The following is a 27,024-nucleotide window of genomic DNA, read 5'->3' as shown; positions in this document are numbered from 1 at the left end:
AGATAAGTTTCCGTGTACTAAGAAGGAAGGGGGGATGGGATTTAGAGATTTCAAAGCATTTAATATGGCTATGGTTGCTAAACAAGGTTGACATTATTTTGTCAAATCCTAACTCGTTGGTGGCCAGAATCTTCAAAACAAGGTATTATCCTAGATCCTCTTTTTTCAAAGCTAGTATTGGTAGTAATCTGAGTTTTGTGTGGAGGAGTTTATGGAAATTTAGGAATGTTCTAAACATTGGTTGTAGGTGGAGCGTTGGGGATAGGAGCAAGATCAATGCTATGAATGAAACTTGGCTAAGAGGGAAGCTATAAAGGCGTTTGAGAGGGCCCCAAGATCAAGGTGCGTATGACCTTACCGTTAATAATATTATGTTGTCTCATGTTAAGCAGTGGGATGTTCACAAAATTCATCACTTGTTTGACCATGAAGTCGCTAACGATATCCTTTTGGTTCCATTGGTAGGGGAAGTGGGGGAAGATTGTATGGTTTAGAAGGAAGAGAAAAATGGTGTGTATAGTGTGAGGTCTGGTTATAGGTTATGGAGGAATGCTCAAATTAACCGGTCAGAGTTTCAAGTGGAAGGGGGATTGGTGTAGTTTATGGAACATTAAAGCTCCACCGAGGGCCAACCATTTGTTGTGGAGAATTCGTAGGGGATGCCTTCCGACGCGTATTAGGCTTCGAAGTCATCATGTCCAGTGCCCTTCAGATTGTCATATGTGGGATAATATTGATGAAAATGATTGGCACTTATTTGTTGGTTGTAATTCTACGAGCCACTGTTGGGGGGAAATAGGGTTGTCTTCTATTATTGAGCCGTGAGTTCAGTCCTTTAATAGTGCTAAGGAAACTATTTTTATATTTATAGTAAAGAAGACAAGAGGACGGATGAGAGAGTTGCCGTTATGATTTATGGGCTAAGGAACAATAGAAACAATGTGATTTGGAATAATGAACGGGAAGAAGGAACAAAGTTGGGTGTACAAGCTTATTATAATTGGCATGATTGGTATATGGTTCAAGAAGAAACTAATGGAGAGCATGGTCAAATTCCTCAAGCAACCTGGACGCCTCCGAGTGTAGGGAAGGTGAAGTGTAACGTTAATGCAGGCTTTCATAATCATTTGGGAACTACGAATAGGGGCTGGTGCGTTAGAGATCATTTTGGTAGATTCATTGTTGCAGGTATGGCTTGGAATATTGGTATTCTCTCCGTCATTGAAGCAGAATCAATGGCTTTAAAGGAGGTTATTCGAGCAGCTATATGTATGCAGCTCGATAATGTGATTTTCGAGAGTGATTTTCAACGGGTGATTCATGTTATTCACTCTAATTTTTATGGTAGCTTTGGATTTAGTTTAATCATCTTGGCTATTAAGAGTTTGTTACTTTGTTCTCCTAACTTTGAGGTGAAGTTTATTAAACGCCAAGTGAATTCGGTTGTTCATTTACTAGCAAAAGCGACCAACTCTTGATCTAGGCATAGTGTTATTAATCTTATTTCTCTTTAGGGAAGGGAATCATTGCGCGGATAGGCTCGCTAACTTAGGATTACATGTACATGATTTTACTTGGTGGGATGTTGTTCTTATGGAAATTCTAATGGAGTTTGCTAAAAAACTCTATAGGTCTTCCTTGTTATAGAGTAACTCACTAAGGGGTTTTGGTTTGGTCCCCTTAATTTCTTTCTCTGTAATCTCTTTTTTATTTTATATATTTTGTGGTCCACCTTCTTATTAAAAAAAATCAATTATTATTTGATATGAATTAAATTTGTTTCTGTAGAAAAAAAACTTATTAAATAAAAACTAATGTCACGTGCAAATATTTATTTTGTAAAAACATATTATGAGACATATAATTAATTAGAGGTAACAATTAAAATCTGGTTTAAGTAATTAGGCTTACACGTTGTGTACAGTCCCTTTTCAAATTTTTATTTTTGCATACTTGAGTTCTTCCATAGTTATATTAAATATTCTATATAAACATTATTTTTCTTTCCATATCTGAAACTCTACGCTGATAAAAAATTCAACTTTGAAACCTCCTAAAAAGTTAAAGCAAATTTTAACATACTCTTTTAATATTATGTTTTACATAAGAAATATAATTAATGTGGTTACACGTTATTATGTAAATAAAAAAAACTGAGTCAATTTTGGTCCCTATTTAAACACATATCTTAATATTCATTTTGTATCAATCAAACAAACATAAATATATATTCTATAACATAACACATTTGCTAAAATCAGATGGCAGGTCTTAGCTTTTTTCTTATCTTGGTTGCTTCCATTTGTACAACTACAATAGCTTCAACCCCACCTGCTGAGATGAAATATTTGCATAAATGTGCAGAAGCTATGGGAACAGAATGTGGAAAACAAGTATACAACAAAATATTTACTTCAAATGTGACTGAAGTTACTGAAGATTGTTGTTATAAGGTTCTTCAAACAGGATATTATTGTCACACCAAAATGAGTTTATTCATTCTTCAAACAAACCCTAGGTACAAGAATGAAGAATGGATGCATTATCTTACCAATGGTGACGAAATTTATCAGACATGTGATGTCCTTACTAAACCCGAAGACCCCAGATTTTTGGGGACATGCGTTGAAGAAATAGGGGCAAAATGTGGAAAAGAAATATATTACAACATAGTGAATGATAAGAGCATGAGTAAGGAATGTTGTGGAAAGCTTGTGAAAATGGGTCAAAAATGTCATATCAATATGGCCAAGGCTTTGATTCGTACCCCAGATATGAGGAAGGTAGATGCAGTTAAATTTCTAGAAAGGAATTTGAAAGTATTTTTTCAGTGTAAAAATAGGCAATAAATCTTCTTATGAGAGTTAATACAACCAAAATTGGAAATAATCTATATGGAAGCCAAATATATAATTATCATTTGTTTTAATTGCTTCCATTTACGAATGAAAATCTTCCACTTATATAAATTGTCTCTTTTTTTTTTTCTTTTCAATACTATATTTGTCCATTAGTGCTAATTAAATTATTTATTTATAAAAAATGTTGACATAAAGATGTATTTTTCGGAAGAAAAAAACATTTGGTATTAGATGCTCAAAATAAATAAAGTTGGACTAAATCGATCCTTCTAAACTAATCTTTATATGAAATTTATTATTCATTATACTTTTTTTTATCTTAATTAAGTGCACCATGTTATTGAGGAGAAACTAAGCATCCCGCCACGTAACAAATAAAATTTACTTATAATAAGGGGAAACCGAAACAAAACTGTTTTGGATTGGGTTTGTGGTTGGTCCAACGTCGAGCACAGTCTAATCCACGCCTATGTTGAATACGCTCCAAAGTGCTAACTCAATCCATTGGGGGTTAGTAAATGGCACTTTTTCCACGTGCACCTCACCCAAAGACACGACAACAACTGCTCCCCACTCTTCGCATGGATGAAGAAACTATCTTGCACTTCATAACTGGCAAGTCCACCCACAACCCGGAGGTTATCGGGAAGTTGATCCAGGATGATGAGCACATGTCGCTCATCACTACTCACGTAGAAATCCTGGCAGTCATCTGTTATGGGCTTGGACTATCAATCCATAACGAAGACCGTTGGTTCAATGCTGGGGGCTCACTACAAATACCCTCCTTTGCAGTGAAGTCACCAATTTTCCGTAGCGGAGAAAATTTGAGATCAAAGTCATTGATTGTCTCGACTCATATTTAGTGAAAGTCGCCACCGTGCTTTATTATTTCCAAATGAAATGGAAAAAGAGCGAAATAAACCCAAAGAAATTTTTAAATAAAAAATAAAAATAAAAAAGCAGAGATCTTAGGTACGAATGTTGATTATATAAGGGGAAGGTGTTAGCACCCCTCATATCAGTGGTACTCCATAGGAACCATTTTGAAAATTTGTGTGTTAAAAGATATTGTGTGCAAAAGAAAAAGAGTTTGTTGTTTTAGAAATATGCTCGGCAATGTTGCACCCCAAAATTTGCCCACATATTTATTCCTAACTGATTTTTACTCCACATTCATATGCATCTTTCATTAATCAAATAACTTTGCATTGGATCAAGGATCTTGGAAGCTAGGGTTTTTGTATGGTCGTTCATGGTGGACTTCTTTCTCCTAAAGCTACAAGGTTTTTCTCTATGAAGATTCATCAGAGGCAAGAAGACTATGGTTCTTGTACACAGTATCTATAATCGTCAATTCATCAGAGATTCATTGGATTTCATGTCGAGGTGTTCTTATGTGCTTCAATACTTTCTTCCTCGAGGATTCTTCAATGCATTATTGTTATGGTGGATTGAAATATCAATGTGAGTCATGGCATGAGAGATGAACTTGTGAATTCATTGTGATTAAGGAAGTTTTTGTTCTCATCATTGGTACTCGTTGCCTACAATATAAGTTGACTTGGATCTAAGATAGAAGTTAAGATTTTCAAAGTGAAGGTTAAGTAGTTGAAATCCTTATTTGGAAACACTCATTCAAAGGATTGCTTGATACCATGGATTCAAACGGTTCAAATTAGTCAATGAATTGATGTTGTTTAAAGCACCCGAGTTTGAAAGATTTGTTCATTAAAAGGCATAATCCATGTTCAAAGGCCATTCATAAGTGAAGTTCCATTCGAGGGGTCGAGGTCAAAATTCATACATTCCTCAATTTCATTCACTCATCTAATACCATTGTTTATCAAGACCATACAAACAAAAGGAAGAGAAATATAACAAAGTTGGTTTTGTCCATTGAATGTACAGATGCATTACTAAATTCCTCACAAAGTCCAAATGCCATTCACCTTCATGATCAAGCTTTTGTTCATTCAATCCATAGAAATATATATTACCAAGTCACAGTACACAATTACAAAAGGAAAAGAGGGAAACCATTCATTTCATACTATTTGGAACATAAGTCGTCGTCACAAATTCATCACAATTATAAAGTTTAAGCCGCGTGGAATACAAGTTGTTGCAAGTTTCAATTATTATACAAAAAGAAAATTACAAAAGAAAAGCCACGGTTGACCGTCGACTTGTTGACTCTTCGACTAATTCAATTGACTTCCTAGACCTAATGCTCTCCTTTTCAAGGTCATTTGGTCTCTTTCTCCAAGTCCTCTTCATTTCTTCACATCCTCATTTTGCTCTATGTGCTATTTCAAGTGTCATTCCAAACTACTCCATAAAGTATAAACCTGCAACAAGAAACATCATCATAAAACAGTCCATAAACCAGATGTGTTCAACTCCTACACTACAAGAGAAAACCAGAGTCAATCATGTTCAAGAAATTCCCAAGTGAGAAGTTCACCATCAACAGCCCCATACTTCCTATCAATTTCAAAACCTATCCCAAAACAGTACCATTTAACCATATACAGTCAATTTGAATTCACATTCAAAATCCCACATATACACATTCAAGCATATCTACAAACCAAAATAAACTTCAATTCAAGCCATAAACATAACAGCCATAACAAACATACTAAATCAGCTCAGAAAAGCAAAACAGTCACAAACTGTCATAACACCACCTTTCATAAATCAACTCCAACTCTCTATGCTAACCTAGAAGTCAACCTTTTATTTGTCTTAAACTTACCATTTTTTCTCTTTTATTAATTCTTCAAACAAGCTGTAACAATTAACTTCATAAATACTTACATACATTCACAAGCAAAGTTCATACACCTACAGTTCCATCCCTAACAATTTTCAAATAATAAAACAGGTCCAAATGCTTACGGTCATGTGAATACGTACCGTCGTAACATCATTCCAACTTCAGTATGTTGTGCAAAGTTGTCGTACATCACAGCCTCGTAAATCTTTGGTCAAACGCATGATGCGGCGTATACATTTGGTTTGAAGCGACCGGTACAGCTCCACGCTCCAAGTTCAACATCAGTGCAGCCATCACAAATACAATCCAAATGATAAACAAGTTATGTCCACTCTAAACAACTTCAGCATGCTCACAATGATCCCTGTTGCAAAACCTACACAAACCATCAAAGCACCTGCATACATCAGCCAAGAGAAATTCTATTCAGATTCAAACCAAGAAAAAGCATACAAATCCTACATTAAACCAAGTAACAACAGCCCTGCATCCATTCTCATAACTAATCTCATTCCTAACTAACAAGTAGCCCATAACAGAATTTTCTATCAATTACTAACTACCATCAACAGTTGCATAACTAACAATTAACAGTTTTGTAACTAACTAATTTTTAAATGTCAAATTCCTGTCACAACCATAACTAACTCCTAACCAATTTTTACTTAACATCCAGCTAACCTAACAACCTTAAACCTAACTAACCAATTTCATAACCACCCCTAATTAGTTATTAACCATCAAAAACAGATTACAACTAACTGACTCCACTAACAACCTATAACTTTAAACCAATCACAACTGAATCCAACAGAAAAGTTCCAGCTCAGCAAACTCGTATAACTAACCTCCCTAATTGCAAAAAAGAGAAGAATAATTACACTAACAGTATATAACAGAAGTTCATAACAGAAAGAAAAAAAAAACTGCAACTACCTGTAACAAACTTCATTCTTTCTCCATTGAATTCACTCTTCAATTCCTTCATCTTCATACGATCCACCAGAAGGAAAAAACCAGAAAATCTTCTCTAAAACCTTCATTCTCCCTTCAACCTGAACCTCTTCATTCATCTTCTTCTTCATCTTCTTCACAAATTCATCATCTTCTTCTCTCTTCATCACCAAAGCTCTTCAACCTTCCTCAATTCAATCACCAACAGAATAATTGAACACAAAAATCAGAAGAGAGATAGAAGGAATTCGGCTAACAGAAAATCAGAAAAAAAGATCATAACAGAAAATGAATCGTGTAACTAACCCCTGAACTGATTCCGCAATCTTCAAACTCCTGCAAAATCTTCAATCTGAAATTTTCTTCCTCCGACTCTCACTATCTTCTTCAACAGGAACAACAGAAAATCGCAACCTCTGAATTCCCTGATCCTCTATTGAAGCCGCATCAAGAGCTCAACATCGCAGCGCAGAAGTAAAGATTAAGAGGAGGAAGCGAATGCGAAACTCACCGTTTTTGGAAAGATCACCTTCACCTTCAGTTCTCTGCAGTTTCAACGCGTCGTCGTCAACAAACGACAACAACACACCTCATCATCATCGCGCATCGTGAACATAGAGAATAAAATCGCCTACGAAGCGAAGCAATCGACCTGAAGTCTGATTGGAGATTGAGGGATTGGCGAGAGGGAGATGCGAGAGAGGAGAGGACCTATCGGAATTCTTAATCGGCGATTGAGAATGAGGTAGAATGGCCGGACGACGTTGCGTGTTTGATCGGAGAAGAAGGATCCTCCACCGTGCCTTCACCGTCGTCGCGAGTTCGTTTGAGAAAGGAAGGATAGCGTGAAGAATTTCAATCGTCACTCACAGTCACAGGTAGCCCTAATTCCTCTTTCTATTATTTTTATTTTTATTTATTTATAATTAAAATTGTTAATTGAAAAAAAATAAAAATCTGATTGTGATCCATAGTCTCCTTGGGCCACCGAATTGCATAATACACCCCCAGCTACAGGCCCAATGCATATTTACAAGAGTTTTCAGTTTATTTCAATAATTGCTTTTGCACCCCCATTAGACAGGTTAAGATTTCTTTTTTCATTTTAATTCTCTTATAACTTTTGTTCCATAAATCAGTTTTGGTGCAAATAAAAATACATTTTAGGTAGTCTTATGAGTGTAGATATTTGTAGTATTTTTTTTAGGATTTTAGAAATTGTTTCATTATTTTTAATAAATCTTTTTCTTAGATATATTCATATTTTCTCATGTTTTGATAGGCTTTACAATTTAATTTGTTTAAAGGCCTTAGGCATAGAATTTAATTGTCATTTTATTTGTGGAATCAGTAGACTCATGTGTCATGTTGCGTATAAAAAATAAAAGTTCAATTCCATGTTTTGATTAGATTTCCATTAAATTTTCTCTACCTATTAGGGTGTGTTCCTAAGTGGTTAACCATGTGAATTTAGCCTATAATTTGATTTGCATTTATGCAATAGCCTTAGTTTCTTTTTGTATATACTATTAGGGATGTTTAAAGGTACCAAGACTTGAAGTAGAATTTTAAATCTTTTTTCTTCTATTTTACTTGAATTTTTCTTTTTATATGTACATATTTGTTTTGTTTAGTATTTCCTTGTAAATAATTTCATTTGATTGACATAGGGATAGAATTTTATTATAATCTTAGTATATTTTCCTTAGATGATAAATAGGAATTAGAATAACACTTAGATTAGGATATTAGATTTAGTTCCCCTCTCTCATTCCTTTTTTCTTTTCAACCTTAAAACAACTAATAAATAGAGATACGAATCACGCCTTACTAATAGTGAGAGAGAAATGAGTGGGATTTATTCCCTAATCTGTTTCTCAATCACTTAGTGGGAGAGAAATGAGTGGGATTCATTCCCTAATCTGTTTCTCAATCACTATATAATGAGAGAGAAATGAGTGGGATTCATTCCCTAATGTGTTTCTCTACCATTATACATTTTTATGTGATTCAAATCGCAAAGTAATTCCCTTAAAAAAATACCCAACCAAAAACACTTAAAACACTTAACAAAGGTTCAAAGTAAAACAAAGTAATGAAGTGGTGCGAAACCCTGTATTGGGTTTTGTTCATCATGTAGTTACATAAAAAACACAAACCCAAGATTCTTTTCTGCTGTTAAGAACAAGTTAAGTCCAGTCCAGAATTAGGCGTATAAGTCTCTAAAGGTCGAGCATCGTGGATTGTGACTTTAACCTTTATTCAATTAAAAAACACAAAAAAATGGAAACTATTGAGCCGGACAACGGTAGCTCTGTCTCCTGGTAAGGGATACGTAGGCATTGGGTCGCGGGGCCTAAGTGAGCACACTTGTAAATAATTCCTTCTTTTCCCCGTATTTCTTTTGCATTCATTCGCATTTAGGTTTAGACATAGATACACCCTTTAGATAGAAACAAACATAGGTGGATATCATCGAGTACGATGGGCGTGAGGGGTGCTAGCACCTTCCCCTTGCGTAACCGACTCCCGTACCCTGTTCTCTGGTCGAAAGACCTTGTTCTTATTTGATTTAGGTTTCCTGGTATTCCTTTCCCTCGAGGGGATAAATATATTAGTGGCGACTCTAGTCCATTTTTCGCGGTAGCGATAGGCAAGACATAAGATTTTGTGCCTACATACCTCCTTAGTGCAATGGAGAAGTCAGAGCAAATGTAGTTCCACTTAAAAGGGAAACAAAAGATTTTAAAACTGGATAGACACTTTATCATCATAGTAGAGAAAACTCAGCCAACCATACTTGAACATGAGAACAGATGGATCCTTTGCTTAGAGGTGTCAATTTAAAGGGCTAGGGCCTAATATTTAAGACCCTAAAAATAGAAAGGGCCAAAAAATTTAAAAGTAAACGAGCCCCAAAATAAATAGGGCCTTAAAATAAAGGGCCCTAAATTTGAAGTAAGGCCTCTAGGCCCAAACTTTTTCACAAAATATTTTTCATAAAAAATTAACTTTTTAATTGTTCATTAAAAATTTTTTTTTTTAATTTTTAATAAAAAATTAATTTTTTTTATTTTTTGAAAAAACATATTTTTTTTATTTTCACAAAATTCAACTTTTTTATATTTTCGAAAAAAATGACTTTTATATTTTCGAAAAAATCGTTTTTTATCGAAAAATCGACTTGTATTTTTGTCAAAAATAGGGAATTTGCCAAAAAAAAGTCAACTTTTGTATTTTTGACGAAAAACCAATTTCTTTCAAGAGAAAGTCGACTTTTTTATATTTTCCATAAAAAATTCGGCTTTTTTCGAAAAAAGCCAACTTTTTATATTATTAATTAAAAAAAAATTCCAGAAAAGTCGAGTTTTTACAATTTCGAAAAAAATCGATTTTTTCTAGAAAAGTCAACTTTTTATATTATCGATTAAAAAATTGTTTTTTTTCCAGAAAACTCGAGTTTTTACAATTTCGAAAAAAATCGATTTTTCTGGAAAAGTCAACTTTTTTCTTTTTTGAAAAAAATCGATTTCTTTTTTAAAAAATCTTTTTCGAAAAAATCATCTTTTTGTATTTTCGAAAATTTTTTATTTATTTTCCAGAAAAAGTCGACATTTTTATTTTTGAATATAAGACGGTTATGTTTTTCGAAAAAGTCAATTTTTATATTTCGACAAAAAATCTGTTTTTTTTTCTCGAAAATATTTGTTCAAACTATTTAGTTTCAAACAAGTTATAATTTGGGCCCCTTACCTAGGCCCCATAAAAAACAAAAATATAAGGGGGCTTTGAAATATGGGGCCAAAAAATTATTTATTTAGTAGAGGGCCTAAAAAAGAGGGGCTTTATAAGGGCCTAATTGATAGGGTTTAACAATTTTGGGCTTTTTTGACCCCTCTACCTTTGCTTCACAAATAAAAGATGGGCTCCAACTTGGATAAATCAACAAGTATGCCACTAGCTCTTTCAAGTGGAAAATGATCAATCATAAAAATCAATATCAAGGGGTTGGGGGATTACAACTCCACCATAACAATTAGTCATGTATAAACTTTTGAAAAAAGAGTCATTAAGGGCAAAAGGTTTTAAAAGAAAGTTTATAAAAGAAGTTTGCAAACATAAGAATATTTTGAAAAGGAGAGAAGAATTTTAAAATCAAAGAAGATGGGAGGAGATGAAGGGACTATCCTAAAGCATAAAGTAAAAATCTAAGGATAAGAACAATCTAACCAAACAAGAACCCAACAATTGACATTAAAGAGTCAATGTAGATTTCTCATCCTTTGGACTTAAACCATAACCAAGCAAGCACAATACCAACTATATAAGATCTTGATGAACTTAATATCTTCATGTATAACTTGCACAAAGCTTTGGAAATACACCATGAGATATTAAGACAAGAATTGGGCAGAGTAACAATTGTGTCCAGATGAATTTCTCATCACAATGTCTTGGAATTAACCATCAATGACTTTTAAAAAATCACCTGCATATACAAAGATAAATAACCCAGTGCCTTGGAGTAAACTCCAAGAACTTCCAAACAAACAAACACAATACCATCAAAGTATCAAGAACTCAGATGAAACTCCAACGTGCTAGGATCAAGATCCTAATTCTAAGTCCATAGGTATATCCTCCAAGATAAGGGTAAGATAGCCTAAGTTCAAGTCCACATTAAGTATTTTATAGTTCAAGTAAATTATTAGTGTTTTTAAGAATAAAGTAAAAGGTCCAAATGGACAAAAGAAATAGTGCATAAGCATAAACATATGTCCAAATGGACAAAAAGAAAAGTGCATAAATATAAACATGATAATGAATGTGTCATACCCCAAAATTTTCCCATCATATTTACTAATATTTCAGTCCATCTTACTTTCAAATGAAGGAAGCATGCAGTCTCTCTCTTAAACAACAACCCTCAAACTAGGGTTTTGATCTTCTCAAAGTAAAATCAGTATCAGATACCTTAAGTGGATCCCATGGTCTCTCATATGCCTCAGAGAATCCTCACAGCAGGTTTCAAGCTCTGAGTCATAAGATTGCTCAGTCTACAATTCAAATGGTCAACAGTCGACTAGTTTGATCTAAAAGTCAACTATGGTCAAAGTACAGTCAAATTTCCTGATTTTTGGTCAATATCCTCATTCTGAAGTATCATTCATCATTCGATCAAGGATTGATCATGATTCATCAAGGAAAGCTCCAAAATCACCAAATGTCCAAGTTACTAATTTAGGGTTTTGAACTAAAAGTCAACCCAACTTTGACTGATCATATCTCTCCCATACTTTATCAGAAATTCCTCAACCAAAGATAATTCTAAAGGAAATTTAATTCTCTACAACTTTGATGTTGGGCCCAAGGTCAAGAAATGCTTCCGCCTAAGAGATATGGGCCAAAACATTACAGGTCCTTCTAGAAGCTCGCAAAAAGCTATTTTTTGCCAGGAGCAATATCATCAAGATAAAATCTTCAAATGAAAAATATGTTCCAAAGTGACTTGTAGAGGACATCTTGAGGTTTCCAGAAAGTCCTAAAACATCTCCATATGATAAATATTGATGTTTTGAGCTATTGGGCCTAGCTTTTTGACTTTAAACTCATCCATGGACTAAGTCAAGACCTATAAGTTTATTATTTTATGTTTATGACTTTTATTTATATTTATATGGATTTTTATTCATTTAAATGATAAATAAATAAAATAAAATATAAAATAAATAGATAAAATCATAAAGGATGGTTTGAATCTTTTTTTTTAAACAAAAGATCAGATTTAAGAGAGCAAAAACGTGTGGAGATTTGATTGGTAGCTTGATTGGCTTTATTGAGCACCAAAATAGAAACTTTCAATATCTTTTCAAAATCAAACACCAATCTTGTGATTTGAAGAGATTTGAATCCAAATTGCCTGACCTAATTTGTGTTATATATATATGTAATTCGTGCCAAAGCAAAGAGGGGAGGATTCATAAGGTTTTTGCAGTGGGAAGAACCCTAATTTCTCTTGAAAAATTTCAAAGAAAATTAAATTCGCTCTTGGATTTGGAGAACAATTGAGGCCGTTCTAAAGACTCAAATAGCTTCCCAGGCCTTCTCTAAAGCGAATTCAATTGACTCAAACCTTCAAAGCATCCAAAATCATCATCTGCACATTCACAGTTTTGCTATTTATTTTTGAATTCGATTTCAGTCTTTCATGCATTTGGATTACTGTTTGATTATATATTGTTAAGAGCCAAAATGTAGTTATTTTGTGTTTGTAAATAGTGGCACTTATCGATACTTTTTGTTAATACCGTTTGAATAATACCCCGTTTTGTGTATAAATACGTATACTTTGTGAATAGATGTATTTTCATATACTTTTATACTTTTTGATAGTTTTCTACTCTTTTTGTAGGTATTCTTGCGTATTTGGAGCATGAGCAATAAAGAGACGAAGACACGACTTCAAACGCGCGATTTTGAGCGACGAAATCAATTCATTCGGTGGCTAAGGCTCAAAATGAGGATGATAAAAATCATCAATTGGACTTCCATTTATTCATTTTTAGATAGGAAATTGAATAAGCTTTCCAACGCTTCGAACCGGGCGCAAATCGGAGTTACGGTTCTCAAGTTACGCAATTTTTACTAAAAGCTATTTTTTCAATTCAGCAGGTTGGGCGCGATGCGCGCTGTACCAGATCCAAAATTGCATAAATAGGCGAAAATCAGATTTTTTAGGTTATGTTTTGGGTATTTTTGAACCCCAACTCATCCAAGGTCATTTTTGGGTAGATTTGGCTTGGAAACACCATTGGAGCTTGTAATCGGATGATCGGAGGTCGAATTTCTCATCGATTGGTGTTGACAAACCAAGAAATGTTTGGTTCCTCTTCTTCTCTTCTCTTTGTATTTCTCTTTTGGTGAGTTTGTATGTAAATTACTCTAAACCCATGGATGTTTGTTGCTTTTTCTACTAGTTGTATAAAGTTTGCTTTACAAATCCTAATTGGTGTTTTTCTGATCTTTTTGCTTAAATGCTTTGGATTTGTGTTTTTGTAGAAATAGACATCACAAATCTTGATTAGGGGGATATCTGTTAGCTTTTGATTCTAGACATAGGATTGGGGTTACCATCCACTTAATATCTGAGTTTAATGCTTCTGTGTTGTTCGATCGGTTGAGACATCGTCGAAAGAGCAATATAGTTGAACTCTCGTCGGTGTTGCAGACATGGACATTGATGTGAGAGATATGTGGTGATTCTGATGAGTATTGTAGATTGAGTACGACGGAGTGATAAATCTAAGTTTGTGAGGAGTAGTTTAGATTCGAACCAGATAAGTTATTCTCTATCAAGAATGAATTTATTTTATGTTCATATGTTATATTTTTCCTTTTTACTTAAAACCCATTGAACCCAAGCTCATAACTAAGAATCTGTCGAACGGAAGTTCAGTAGCACTAATCTTTGTGGACACGATAATTTCCCGGATAAATACTTCCAAAACTTTTGTTGCTAGCCGCTTTACCGCTTCAACAAAATGGCGCCGTTGCCGGGGATTGGTGTTTCTATTGAATTCGCATTGCGATAGTTTCTTTGTTTTTGAGTTTTGTGAATATCATATATTTTGTGCATATTCTCATACTTGTATATTTTTGTATATTGATACATGTTTATATTTCCATACTTATACATGTTTGTGTATTTGAGTTTGTTCCTCTTCACTTTTGCTATTTAGTAAGGTGAAGTTGGCTAAACAAATTGAACTCGGATAGTTCGTAAATTCTAAATCTTCACTTTTCAATTTGTTTATCCAATTAAGGATTTTGTAAATATTGCGTTTTATGTATATTTGTATTTTTACACATACTTGTGTATACTTTTGCTTTTGATTCGTTTGTTAAGTGTTTGAGCAGGTCGCTTTCTTTTGGTTGCGTTTGAGGCGAAAGCATTGGCCTACCGCGGGGAAGTTACTTACTATTCGCGAAACAATAAAGGTGTCGAGCTAAAGACGTTAAACGAGCGCTTGTTGGGAGGCACCCCAACGGTTTTATTTTTCTGTAAATGAGTAGTGCAGGTGATAAGTGGAGGTTGCTCGTGGTTTGTGTTTTGCTGCACTGATTTTTCTTTTTCTGGTGTAGCGCGCGTCGCGCGCAAAGAGGGCGCGTCGCCCGGCCTGGGAGCTGAAGAGCTTGGTTTGGCAGAACATAGGGCGCGTCGCGCGGTCTTGAGGGCGCGTCGCGCGCCTTGTAACTTTTGGCCAATGGATTCTTTTTAATGGTTCACTGGGCTAGCCTTTTTCCCACTTACACCAAGGCTTTATAGTATAGTATTTTATAGTTTTATTTTGTAATTCTTTTGTTGTTGTTTAGACTCAAATTTTGGCCCGATTACTTGGAGTCGCATTTGGTAATTCTCCGATTTTGATAGATTCAACAAGCCGGTTGTGCGATAATGATTGTTCAAATTTGTACGCCGCAAGGTACTCGTTTATCGCTTTCTATAGCATAGCATGTTTAGGAGACTTTTCATTAGTACACATTTCATATTACTCATTCTTTTTGCATAACTTTCTCATGACTTGAATCACAATTAGTTTTCCCTTTTTACCATAAATGTGAGGTGGCTTTCCATTGTGTATATATGCGAGAGACCGACATTTCTTGTTTTAACTAGATATTATTATGTTTAATCTTTCGTTTGTATTGATTTTTTGAATGCACAAAAGTGATCAAGGCACTTGTTTGATTTTGAGCACAACTACCATAGCCAAATGTCAATTTACCTTGTGAGTGTGTGACCATTCGTAACCCTTTGAGCCTTTTTGTCATTGTCCATTTTGTTTTTGAACTTGAGACATAGTTCACCTTTTTGTATGGATGTTGATTCTTTGTTTTCTTAAACCCTCAACCATGATTTTTGGTTTGAATTTTTACCTTGCCTTAGAAAGTAGGGAGTATTCACACTTTGATAATATGGTTGAATTCAAGTTGGGGAGAGAATGTTTAATTACTTTTTGGTTGATTGATTATGAGGTTGTGAAAAGAAAAGAAAAAATGTGTGAAAAAGAAAGAAAAGAAAAAGAAAGAAAAAAGAGAAAAAGTTTGAAAAAGAAAATAACAAAAAAGAGTTGGAATAAGAATTGTGTTAATAAGTATTGTGCTTGGTGTAATACATGTGATGAAGAAGAAAGTTTGATTGAGATTCCTTTGTTTGAAACCTTGTGGATTGATCACTCCCTTAGGTTTAGGCAAGTTTTTTGTTTCGATTAGCTTTAGGACTTATCACTTGTTTGTTAACTGAGCCACATTACAACCTTGAAAGCCCTTGTGATTCGTGTCGTTGCATTTTCAATACTATTTTTGGATGAATGCATAATTTTGTCTATTGTTTGCAAGATTGTTGGGTGTGTGTCAAAGTCCTCACCTTTCGGTGTTTTTCATCTACCGATGAGTTTTTTCTAGGCATGATTCGTGATTGAGCATGTTTTGTTTAGAATGTTTTTGTATGACTTTTGTACTTAGGATTCGTTTCATTTTCATGTTCGTTGTAGGATTGTGGTAAGTGTTTACTTTGTTCGTACGTTTTTCTTTGAACCGTACAATTGTTTCGTTTTTCCAAATCTTGTTGATTCTTGATTCTTTGAATTTTTTACTTTTGATTCTTTAAGTGTTTAGCCTTGTTTGAGGACAAACAAATTCAAGTTAGGGAGAGTTGTTAAGTGCCAAAATGTAGTTATTTTGTGTTTGTAAATAGTGACACTTATCGATACTTTTTGTTAATACCGTTTGAATAATACCCTGTTTTGTGTATAAATATGTATACTTTGTGAATAGATGTATTTTCATATACTTTTATACTTTTTGATAGTTTCTACTCTTTTTGTAGGTATTCTTGCGTATTTGGAGCATGAGCAATAAAGTGTCGAAGACACAGCTTCAAACGCGCGATTTTGAGCGACGAAATCAATTCATTTGGTGGCTAAGGCTCAAAATGAGGAGGATAAAAATCATCAATTGGACTGCCATTTATTCATTGTTATATAGGAAATTGAATAAGCTTTCCAACGCTTCGAACCGGGCGCAAATCGGAGTTATGGTTCTCAAGTTACGCAATTTTTACTAAAAGCTATTTTTTCAATTCAGCAGGTTGGGCGCGATGCGCGCTGTACCAGATCCAAAATTGCATAAATAGACGAAAATCAGATTTTTTACGTTATGTTTTGGGTATTTTTGAACCCCAACTCATCCAAGGTCATTTTTGGGTAGATTTGGCTTGGAAACACCATAGGAGCTTGTAATCGGATGATCGGAGGTCGAACCAGATAAGTTATTCTCTATCAAGAATGAATTTATTTTATGTTCATATGTTATATTTTTCCTTTTTACTTAAAACCCATTGAACCCAAGCTCATAATTAAGAATCCGTCGAACGGCAGTTCAGTAGCACTAATCTCTGTGGACACGATAATTTCCCGGATAAATACTTCTAAAACTTTCGTTGCTTGCCGCTTTACCGCTTCAACAACATTAGTATTGAAGTTTAGATCATGTCTGGGCTATTTGATTTGAGTTTTGAGGCGGATATGGCAAGATGCCATTGTTAGGTCTTCGTGTTCTTCAAATGGGGTCGCGTATAATTGTTCAAATAGAGACGATTTTAGGTCAAATTAATGAGTCCAATAGGTTTGTGGGATCGCGTATAATTGTTCTGGATTGCTTTTGTGTGTTTATTGATGTTAATTTGCAGATATGGATGATGAGAGCATGTAGCTACACATGAAAATCGTAGGCAAAAGCTGTACCTACGACTTGTCCGTAGGTAAAAGTGCTTGGTTCAGAAAAAATCTGAAGGAGGAAGACGATGGGCAAGCGCGCTCTCTCGGATTCAAATTTCAACTTTTTTTTATTATTATTTGGTTTGCTTTGACTGACAGCTAATGATTCCAGCACAACTGGCAAACGTAGCAAGCCCATGACTCAAAGAACCTGGGTTCGATCCCAGCGTTCTTCATTTATAATTAATTTAACAATTAGGTTAGGATTATTAATAATTTTATTTTCTTAGTTTAGGTTAATAATTTCAGTTAGTTTACTTATTTAATTAGCTTATTAGTATAATTAGGTAAATAATTCAATTAAATGATTTAATAATTAATTTTAATTAGGTTTTAATAATTAGAATAATTAGGGTTAACCTTTTATTAATTAGTCGATTCTAAAATTAATTAGGTTGAAACCAATAATTAATTTTTAGGTTTATTAGCCTCGATTAATTTAGAAACCCTAGTAGCCTTAGGTATTTTTAGGTAGACGTTGTCCATTAATTAATGTGTCGAGTTTTCTCATAAAACCTTCATTCTCTAAAAATCAGGGTTTACCCTGAATGTTTTCAAAATCTTTGTCTTTTTCAGAACCTCTTTTATTTCCTATCAATGTCTTTTATTTGCCACAAAAAGTTTTCTACCTTTCTCTTCTTCATTTTCAGGGTTGATCAAGATCTTCCGACTACGCACCACGCCAATCAAGAAGCTAAGTCCTGATTTCTTTATTGATTTAAATATTTATTTTTGCCTTATAAAATAAAATTAGGGTTTACTTTCAAATGTCAATGAACTCCTCCTACACTCACCCCTTGTTGTTTATTTTTCCTTTTCCAATTCTCAGGGTTAACCAACCGGTCAAAGCTCAAATGTTCGGTAACCCTAAAACTCGTTCTTTTTATTTTAATTATTACTTGTGTCAAACTATTTACCTTGTTGGGGTTTTTATCTTTATTGCTTTTCTTCCCCTTCCCCATGGCTTATGTTGTAACTACTTCTGGACTGTATTGTGTGGCCTTGAAGGCACTTAACACTGCTTATTATTATTATTACTGCGTGGTAAGTAATTCTAGGGAGTGGTAACTTATGAATTGAATGTATAATCACTAACTTTACCAGATAAATGTAATCAAAGTTAACCACGTGATTGTGCACCCACACACCTTTTATGGTAACCCCTCTTGTTGCCTGTTGCCTTGTTGCTTTGTGTTTTTCAGTGCAGAATAGCCAAGTCCCTCGAATACGAGGATACCTCAGCAATGTTTCCCTCGGTTCATTCTTAAGATCATAAGTCCCAATGATGCTGCCTTCGATTCGCTAATATGATCTCGTCCCTCGAAGTTGCATACGAAATGCTGAGGTGTCCTCTGGTTGCCTAATAATAATGGCTATTCTGATCCTTCCCTTAGACTACCTGCCCCTCTATGGCAGGGACAGTCTTATGGCGAATGATAATTGCGACGACCCTTTAACCTCCAAATAAAAGGACTTCCTACCCTCCTATGGTAAGGATAGCCCTGAAAGGCTAAAAGAACTCTTTTACAATGTCAAGGTAATTTGCCCTTAGTTGCATGCTCTGGTTTAAATTCCTTTTTTCTACACTTTTCTTAAAAAACTTCAATAAGGCTACGCCCATTTACGAGCTAAAGTCCTTATTTTCTTCTTCTACATTTCTAAACTTTTGGTTTCAAAACTAAAGAGCAAAGCAATTAAGAGTCCATGGATAACCATGGATGCAAAGGGTGCCTTACACCTTCCCTTTGTATAAATTACCCCCCAAACTCAAAATCTTTTTAAAAGGTCTTTTTCTGTTCTTTTAGCCTTTCTATAAATTGGATAAAATAAAAGTCGGTGGCGACTCTTGCTATCCGAAACATTTCAATAAAGTCAGTTCACCGTATTACAGAACTGGCGACTCTGCTGGGGAGAATTTTCTAATAAAATAGGGGTTACCTTAAAAGCTTAGGATTCACTTAAATGTTTTCTATTGTTTGCTTTGTTTGCTTTATTTTCAGGGCTGTTTTGGGAATTAAATGAAGGACGAATCCTACACCCGGATTCAAGTACACCTAAGATAAGAAGTGGCATAGTCATGGCGACCTCCTTCATGTATGTGAAGGATTCGTCAATATGAGAGTTCACGCTTAAGTTAGGCCTTTATGGGTGTTTGCATGCTTCTCTTGTATGAGGGAGGTTCGTGCGGATGCCCGTGGGTGAGTCGGAGCTTAAGGACCTTTAGTTACCTTTAACCCATATTGACTTTTAGGAACGTAGTGGGGGGACTACTCTTGATGTATGTTGAGAGCATAGTCGCTACCTGATACTACAACTCAGATAGGCTCTTCCTCAAAGTATCATTGCATGGTATGTATGTATCATGTTCGAGGGTGCTTTAGGAGGGTCGACAATTCTGGATAACTCGGTAGAACCCGTTGCTGATATCATTCTTATCCTTAGAAGTACCTTTGGGAAGGGTAGTTACCTGGTCAGACTTTACGCAAGCCTTTAAACCTAAGGACATTTGTGTGACTTGCTTTGTGTGCTACTAACCCTTCATTTCCTTTTAGGAACTATTTCTGGGACTTATTCGCCCTTATTACCTTATGTTTTACCTATTGCATTACACCCGCTTAACATCATGACATCATGACATCATGACATATCATATTAACTAACCCTTTCAAGGATCTTAGGGATTTAGGGCGCACAATTTCAGGTGCTCTTATCAAGGACTGAATTCCTAATCAAAGGGCAAGAGGATTTACTTTCCTCTAGCAATATATCTTCCAATTCAAAGACACAATACCTATCAAGGGGCAAGAGGATTTATTTTCCTCTGGCCGTATGCCTTCCAGTTCAGGGACACGATACCTATCAAGGGGCAAGAGGATTTATTTCCCTCAAGCCACGTACCTTCAAATTCAGAAGTATCCTGAATTAGAGGCGATGACCCACTCGATATGGTGAGCTTGATTCTCAAAGAAGGACGCCTAAGGACAAAAGCCAAAATCCTTCAGACGAGGTTGTGACTGATTCAATGTTTAAGTGTCGCAAACTAAATTTCCTAAAGATCCTTGAAAACATTGCATTTGCATTCACAACATCGCATAACAGGTTTCCATAACAAGTTTCTCATCCTTCCTCGCTATTTATTTCAGCATCATGAATCTCAAGCAATCAGTCAAAGACCTTCAGGCTCAGAATGCTGAGTTCCAAGCCTGGATTCTGAACTTAGCGAAGGGGCAAGAAGAGATGAAAACCATGCTGACTAAAAAGAAGAAGAAGGGCAAGAAGACTCTGGGGAAAAGGCTCAGACCGATCTTGCAACTCATGGATGCCGAAGCCTCTAAAGACAGTGACGAAGATGAGCAAGATGATGATGCTAGTATCAAAACTAACGCAAAAAGTAATCATGATTCTGCCAAGCCCTCTGAAGAAGAAGAGGACTACCATCATGAGGATGAACATCCTGATGACAAATATAAGTTGTTGGAAGAACATATGAAAGCCATGGAAATCCAAAAGGTACCTAGACTAGACTTTGAAGAACTAGGACTCATCTCAGGGGTTGTCATTCCTCTGTAATTCAAGACTCTGACCTTTGCTAAGTATGATGGAGTCTCCTGTCCTAAACTACACTTGAGGTCTTATGTAAGGAAGATTCAGCCTCATACTGCTGATAAGAAGCTCTGGATCCATTTCTTTCAAGAAAGCTTATCTGGAACACAACTCGAATGGTACTATCAACTGAAGGGTACCAACATCCATACATGGGAAGATTTGGCAACTGATTTCTATGTGCAATACCAATACAATGCCGACCTTGCACCAACCCGCATGCAACTACAAAGTATGTCTATGGGGCCGAAGGAAAGTTTCAAGGAGTATGCTCAAAAGTGGAGAGACTTGGCTGGAAGAGTTCAGCCTCCCTTATCTGACTGAGAGTTGGTAGATATGTTCATGAGTACACTGACTGGTCCTTTCTATAGTCATTTGCTGGGAAGTTCATCATCTAGATTCACTGAACTCATACTGACTGGGGAACGTGTCGAGAGTGGCATCCGAAGTGGTAAGATTCAAGTGGCTCCATCCTCAGGTGCTACAAAGAAGCATTTCAATGGGAAGTCAGAGTCCAATGCTGTGTATGGACAGAAAAGGAGAAACCATGACCAATCTATTGGGGCAACTCTGATCTCCACACCAGCACCTCAACAAGGTCGTCAAAGCAAACAAGACACACCCAGGTGTCAATTCACAAAGATCAATATGTCGCTAGCTCAAGCCTTACAACATCTGCTAAAGGCAAATTTGGTTACCCTCAGAGATCCTCCTAAGAATCCTAACACCTTTGCTCCTAGCTATAAACCCAATGCGAGGTGCGCATATCATTCTAATAGTCCTGGACATGACACAGAGAATTGTTGGCCGTTGAAGAATAAGATCCAAGATATGATCGACGCAGGCGAAATTGAGTTCGACCCTCCTACAATCCCTAACGTGATCACTGCTCCCATGCCTAATCACAACAAGACTGCTGACACTGTGGATGGCTGTAAGGATGTCTTTCGAATCATTAGATTTACTTTTATTTGCAAATTTTCTTTTCTGTTTGTTTAAACATTTGAATTATGATAGACATTATCTGTTTCAATAATCATCATTAGTGCATTGCATATGTTTGTCTTGGATAAATTACTTTGCTTTCACTCATTTAAATCGTGTCTTTACTTTTTATTTATGTTGTGATATTCAACTCCTGCTAAGCTGTAAGCCTTTTAAGGGAGGATGACGAAAATGATACCGCAATCTCACACAGTATGCTTTTGAACGGACTATGTTGATGATGTACAGGCATTGTTTCAATTCTTAAACAGTGGAGATATAAGGATGTTAATCCCTCGTCAACCCCGTTTGAGCCGAAGAAGTAGAAGTTTCTTTCTCACACAAATTAAACCCTTAATCATAACTTGGGGCAGGGTAGTTACTCAGTTAACTCGATCGTACTAGCTGTTGTTTACACAAATAATGATGGGTTCCCGCAACCATTTAAGTCAGGCAGTCAATGTCCACCAAAAAGGAAAAGATGTTAAGTCAAAACCTATGAAGGAGACATATCAAAAATCAAAAACATCCCGCTAACTGTAATCTCAAAATAAACAGTTCAGGCAAAAGTTAGGGATAACAAAGTCAAAAAGGAGGGTGCTAAAAATCCTCGACAAAAGAAAACATTTCAAAAGAGGTCACTACAAATCCTCTGTTAGAATAAGAATTGTTCTAATCAATATTCTTATTTTTGATGATAACAATGTATATGAATTTTGCTTGAGACAATGTGGTACTCTAATCATATGCAATTTCCATTTCAGGAAATATATAAAGAGTATGCACAAAATCAGCGCAAGAAGAACTGACTCAGAAGGTTCAAGTATGCAACATCAGAACATGCTCTGGAAAGACATCAAAAGATGGTCAAGCAGAATCAGAACATGGTCTATTGAAGCATCAGAAGAACTTGAGATCAGAAGTAGAAGCACTGAAGTTCTCATGGTATCACGCTAGAAGCACTTCAAGGTCAGAAGACAAGAAGATGCTCTGCACCAAGCTGTTTGACTCTGATTTATTTCAAATGTTGTATCTACAAACATCAGATCAGAAGCAAGTACAATATGGCAGGCTACGCTGACTGACAAAAGGAACGTTAGAAGCTATTAAAGGCATAGTCAGTAAAAGCAGGAAAAGCAAGGCTCGAGGTAGTTGACAAAAGAGTGAAACATTAAATGCAATGGTGTACGGATCACGCAACGCATTAAATGCTCCCAACGGTCATCTTCTCAAAACGCCTATAAATAGTGAAGTTCTGATCAGAAGCAATGTTACGAAACTACTAACAACTTTTCAATCTTGCTGAAACACTGCTGAAATCAAAAGCTATCAAACTTCATCTTCAAACTCACTTCATTGTAAAATCTTAGTGAGATTTTAAGCTTAGAACTTAAGAGAAATATCATAGTTGTGATTAAAGCTTATTAAGAAGCATTGTAATACTCTTGTAAGAATTTGTTTTACATTCATTTGTAAAAGGTTCCTAGAGTGATTAAGGTGTGATCAGAATACTCTAGAAGACTTAGAGGGTATCTAAGTGGAAAACCATTGTAATCAAGGTTGATTAGTGGATTAAATCCTCAGGTGAGGTAAATCACTCAAAGGGGGTGGACTGGAGTAGTTTAGTTAACAACGAACCAGGATAAAAATCATTGTGCAAATTGTTTTTTATCTTAAGAGTTTTAAAACTACACTTATTCAAACCCCCCTTTCTAAGTGTTTTTCTATCCTTCAATTGGCATCAGAGCGCCGGTTCTAAGGTGCAAGCACTTAACTGTGTTAGAAAAGATTCAGGAAGAGAAAAACACAAAGTCAAGATGGTTGAGACTCCACCACCTATATCTACATCTGGCTCTGCTGAGCAACACAATGGAAATGGCAACAATGGTTACACTAGACCACCAGTATTCGATGGTGAAAAATTTGAATATTGGAAAGATAAACTTGAAAGTTACTTTCTTGGTTTAGATGGTGACTTATGGGATCTTCTAGTGGATGGTTACAAACATCCAGTGAAAACTAGAGGAGTAAAGCTAACAAGACAAGAAATGAGTGATGATCAAAAGAAAGAATTCAAAAATCATCACAAGTGTAGGACTGTTTTGCTGAATGTTATCTCTCACGCTGAGTATGAGAAGATATCTAACAGGGAAACTGCATATGACATATATGAATCATTGAAAATGACTCATGAGGGAAATGTCCGAGTCAAGGAGACTAAAGCTCTTGCCTTGATCCAGAAATATGAAGCCTTCAAGATGGAGGATGATGAAAACATTGAGAAAATGTTCTCAAGATTTCAAACGCTAACTGCTGAATTAAGAGTTCTTGACAAGGGATATACTAAAGTTGATCATGTCAAGAAGATCATCAGAAGCTTGCCCAGAAGATGGGGCCCAATGGTGACTGCATTCAAGATTGCAAAGGATCTGAATGAAGTCTCTTTGGAAGAGCTGATCAGCGCCCTGAGGAGTCATGAAATAGAGCTGGATGCCAATGAACCTTAGAAGAAAGGTAAGTCTATTGCATTAAAATCTAATTATAAAAAATGCACTAACGCTTTTCAGGCTGAAGAAGAAGATTCTGAAGAATCAGAATCAGAAGAAGATGAATTGTCCATGATCTCCATATGGGTAAACCAACTCTGGAACAGCAAGCATAGGAAGTTCAAGAACTTCCAAAGTTCTAAGAAGCTTGAAAAAGGAGAATCTTCTGGAAGCAGAAGATATGACCAGAAGAAGGTCACTTGCTTCAAGTGCAATGAGCCAGGTCACTACAAGAATGAGTGTCCAAAGCTTCAGAAAGAGAAGCCCAAGAAGAAGTTTCATAAGAAGAATGGTCTTATGGCAACTTAGGATGATTCAGATTCATCAGGATCAGAATCAGACTCTGAAGGCGAGCAGGCAAACATTGCATTGATGGCCACAGTTGATGATGGATCATAATCTACATCAGAATCAGATTCTGTAGAGGTATTTTCTGAACTATTTAGAGAAGAGTTAGTTTCCAGTCTAACAGAACTTCTGGAACTCAAGGCTCATCTTAGTATCAAATACAAGAAGTTGAAAAAGCTATTTGAATCTGAAACTAAGAAGCTAGAAGTGGAAAATTCTGAACTGAAGGAAAAAGTTTTAAAATTATCCAAAGATGTTGGATCTCCTTCTGACTCAGAAAAGTCCATTCCTAGCCTGAACCATATTCTGAAAGAATATGACTTGAGCTTTAGAAAGTTCTTATCTAGAAGTATTGGCAGAAGTCATCTTGCTTCTATGATATATGTTGTTTCTGGAAACAAGAGAGTTGGCATTGGCTATGAGGGTGATACCCCATACAAATTTGAACTTGTAGATGATATGAAAATCACATACAAGCCATTGTATGATCAGTTCAAGTATGGCCACTCCCATGATATTAGGCTCACATCACATGCCAAAAGCTTCCACATAACACACACTAAAAAGCATGTGACACAACCTAGAAAATATCATGTAACTCAGAATAAGGAATATCATGTTGTACCTCCTATTGTTTATAATGCTAAACCCAAGTTCAATCAGAACTTGAGGTGAACTAACAAGAAAGGACCCAAGAAAATGTGGGTACCTAAGGAAAAGATTATTCCCGTTGCAGATATCCTTGGCTGCAAAGAAGACAAAGGAAAGCATGTCATGGTACCTGGACTCTTGGTGCTATCGACACATGACGGGAAGAAGGTCTATGTTCCAAGACCTGGTGCTTAAATCTGCTGGAGAAGTTAAGTTTGGAGGAGATCAGAAGGGCAAAATAATTGGCTCAGGAACCATAAGTACTGGTAACTCTCCTTCTATAACTAATGTTCTTCTGGTAGATGGATTAGCTCATAACTTGTTGTCCATAAGTCAATTAAGTGACAATAGTTATGACATAATCTTCAATCAAAAGTCTTGCAAGGTTGTAAGTCAGAAGGATGGCTCAATCCTATTTACAAGCAAGAGAAAGAACAACATTTACAAGATTGATCTTCAAGATCTTAATAATCATAAGGTAACTTGTCTTATGTCTGTTAGCGAAGAGCAATGGGTCTGGCACAGAAGATTAGGCCATGCTAGTTTGAGAAAGATTTCTCAGATTAACAAACTAAATCTGGTCAGAGGACTCCCCAATCTGAAATATAAATCAGATGCTCTTTGCGAAGCATGTCAGAAGGGAGGGTTCTCCAAACCTGCATTCAAGTCTAAGAATGTTGTTTCTTCCTCTAGGCCACTAGAACTTCTGCATATTGATCTGTTTGGCCCAATCAAAACAGCATCTATCAGAGGGAAGAAATATGGATTAGTCATCGTAGATGATTATAGTCGCTGGACATGGGTAAAGTTCTTAAAACACAAGGATGATTCTCATTCAGTGTTCTTTGAATTCTGCACTCAGATTCAATCTGAGAAGGAGTGCAAAATCATAAAGGACAGAAGTGATCATGGTGGCGAATTTGAGAACAAATTCTTTGAGGAGTTCTTTAAAGAAAATGGTATTTCCCATGATTTCTCTTGCCCTAGAACTCCACAGAAAAATGGAGTTGTAGAGCGAAAGAATAGGAATCTACAAGAAATGGCCAGAACCATGATCAATGAAACCAATATGGCTAAGCATTTCTGGGCAGAAGCAATAAACACTGCATGCTATATTCAGAATAGAATCTCTATAAGACCTATTCTTAATAAGACTCCTTATGAATTGTGGAAGAACAGAAAGCCCAACATTTCATATTTTCATCCTTTTGGATGTGTTTGTTTCATTCTGAATACTAAAGATCATTTTGGTAAGTTTGATTCTAAGGCATAGAAGTGTTTCCTTCTTGGATATTCTGACCGCTCTAAAGGCTACAAAGTATACAATACTGAAACATTGGTTGTTGAAGAATCAATCAATATCAGATTTGATGATAAGCTTGGTCTTGAAAAGCCAAAGCAGTTTGAGAATTTTGCAGATTTAGATATTGATATATCAGAAGCTGAAGAACCAAGAA

General features: G+C 35.7%; 2 protein-coding genes and 1 long non-coding RNA gene across 3 annotated transcripts; 2 read left to right on the top strand and 1 right to left on the bottom strand.

Annotated features, from left to right (window-relative positions):
• The first annotated feature begins 908 nt into the window (after positions 1–908).
• LOC131618685 (uncharacterized) lies at positions 909–1,478 on the top strand. The gene has a single exon (XM_058889854.1). The coding sequence runs from the start codon at positions 909–911 to the stop codon at positions 1,476–1,478; it is 570 nt and encodes a 189-aa protein (XP_058745837.1).
• Positions 1,479–2,220: 742 nt separating this feature from the next.
• LOC131616975 (uncharacterized) lies at positions 2,221–2,895 on the top strand. Its single transcript, XM_058888385.1, has one exon. The coding sequence runs from the start codon at positions 2,262–2,264 to the stop codon at positions 2,847–2,849; it is 588 nt and encodes a 195-aa protein (XP_058744368.1). The 5' UTR covers positions 2,221–2,261; the 3' UTR covers positions 2,850–2,895.
• A 1,923-nt stretch (positions 2,896–4,818) lies between these two features.
• On the bottom strand, positions 4,819–7,486 carry LOC131620330 (uncharacterized). Its single transcript, XR_009289075.1, has 4 exons — positions 6,904–7,486; positions 6,580–6,781; positions 5,784–6,040; positions 4,819–5,212 (listed from the first exon to the last, which is right to left on the bottom strand). It is a non-coding gene; the product is annotated as an uncharacterized LOC131620330 (long non-coding RNA).
• Between the last annotated feature and the right edge of the window lie 19,538 nt (positions 7,487–27,024).

This window comes from Vicia villosa, linkage group LG7 (genome assembly GCF_029867415.1).
Source record: "Vicia villosa cultivar HV-30 ecotype Madison, WI linkage group LG7, Vvil1.0, whole genome shotgun sequence".
Classification (NCBI taxonomy): domain Eukaryota; kingdom Viridiplantae; phylum Streptophyta; class Magnoliopsida; order Fabales; family Fabaceae; genus Vicia; species Vicia villosa.
The sequence above is the reverse complement of the archived record's forward strand: the minus strand, read 5'-3'. Positions and strand labels throughout refer to the sequence as shown.

Coding starts and splice junctions, on each gene's coding strand:
- LOC131618685 (XM_058889854.1), top strand. CDS start 909: ATGATTTATGGGCTAAGGAACAATAGAAACAATGTGATTTGGAATAAT.
- LOC131616975 (XM_058888385.1), top strand. CDS start 2,262: ATGGCAGGTCTTAGCTTTTTTCTTATCTTGGTTGCTTCCATTTGTACA.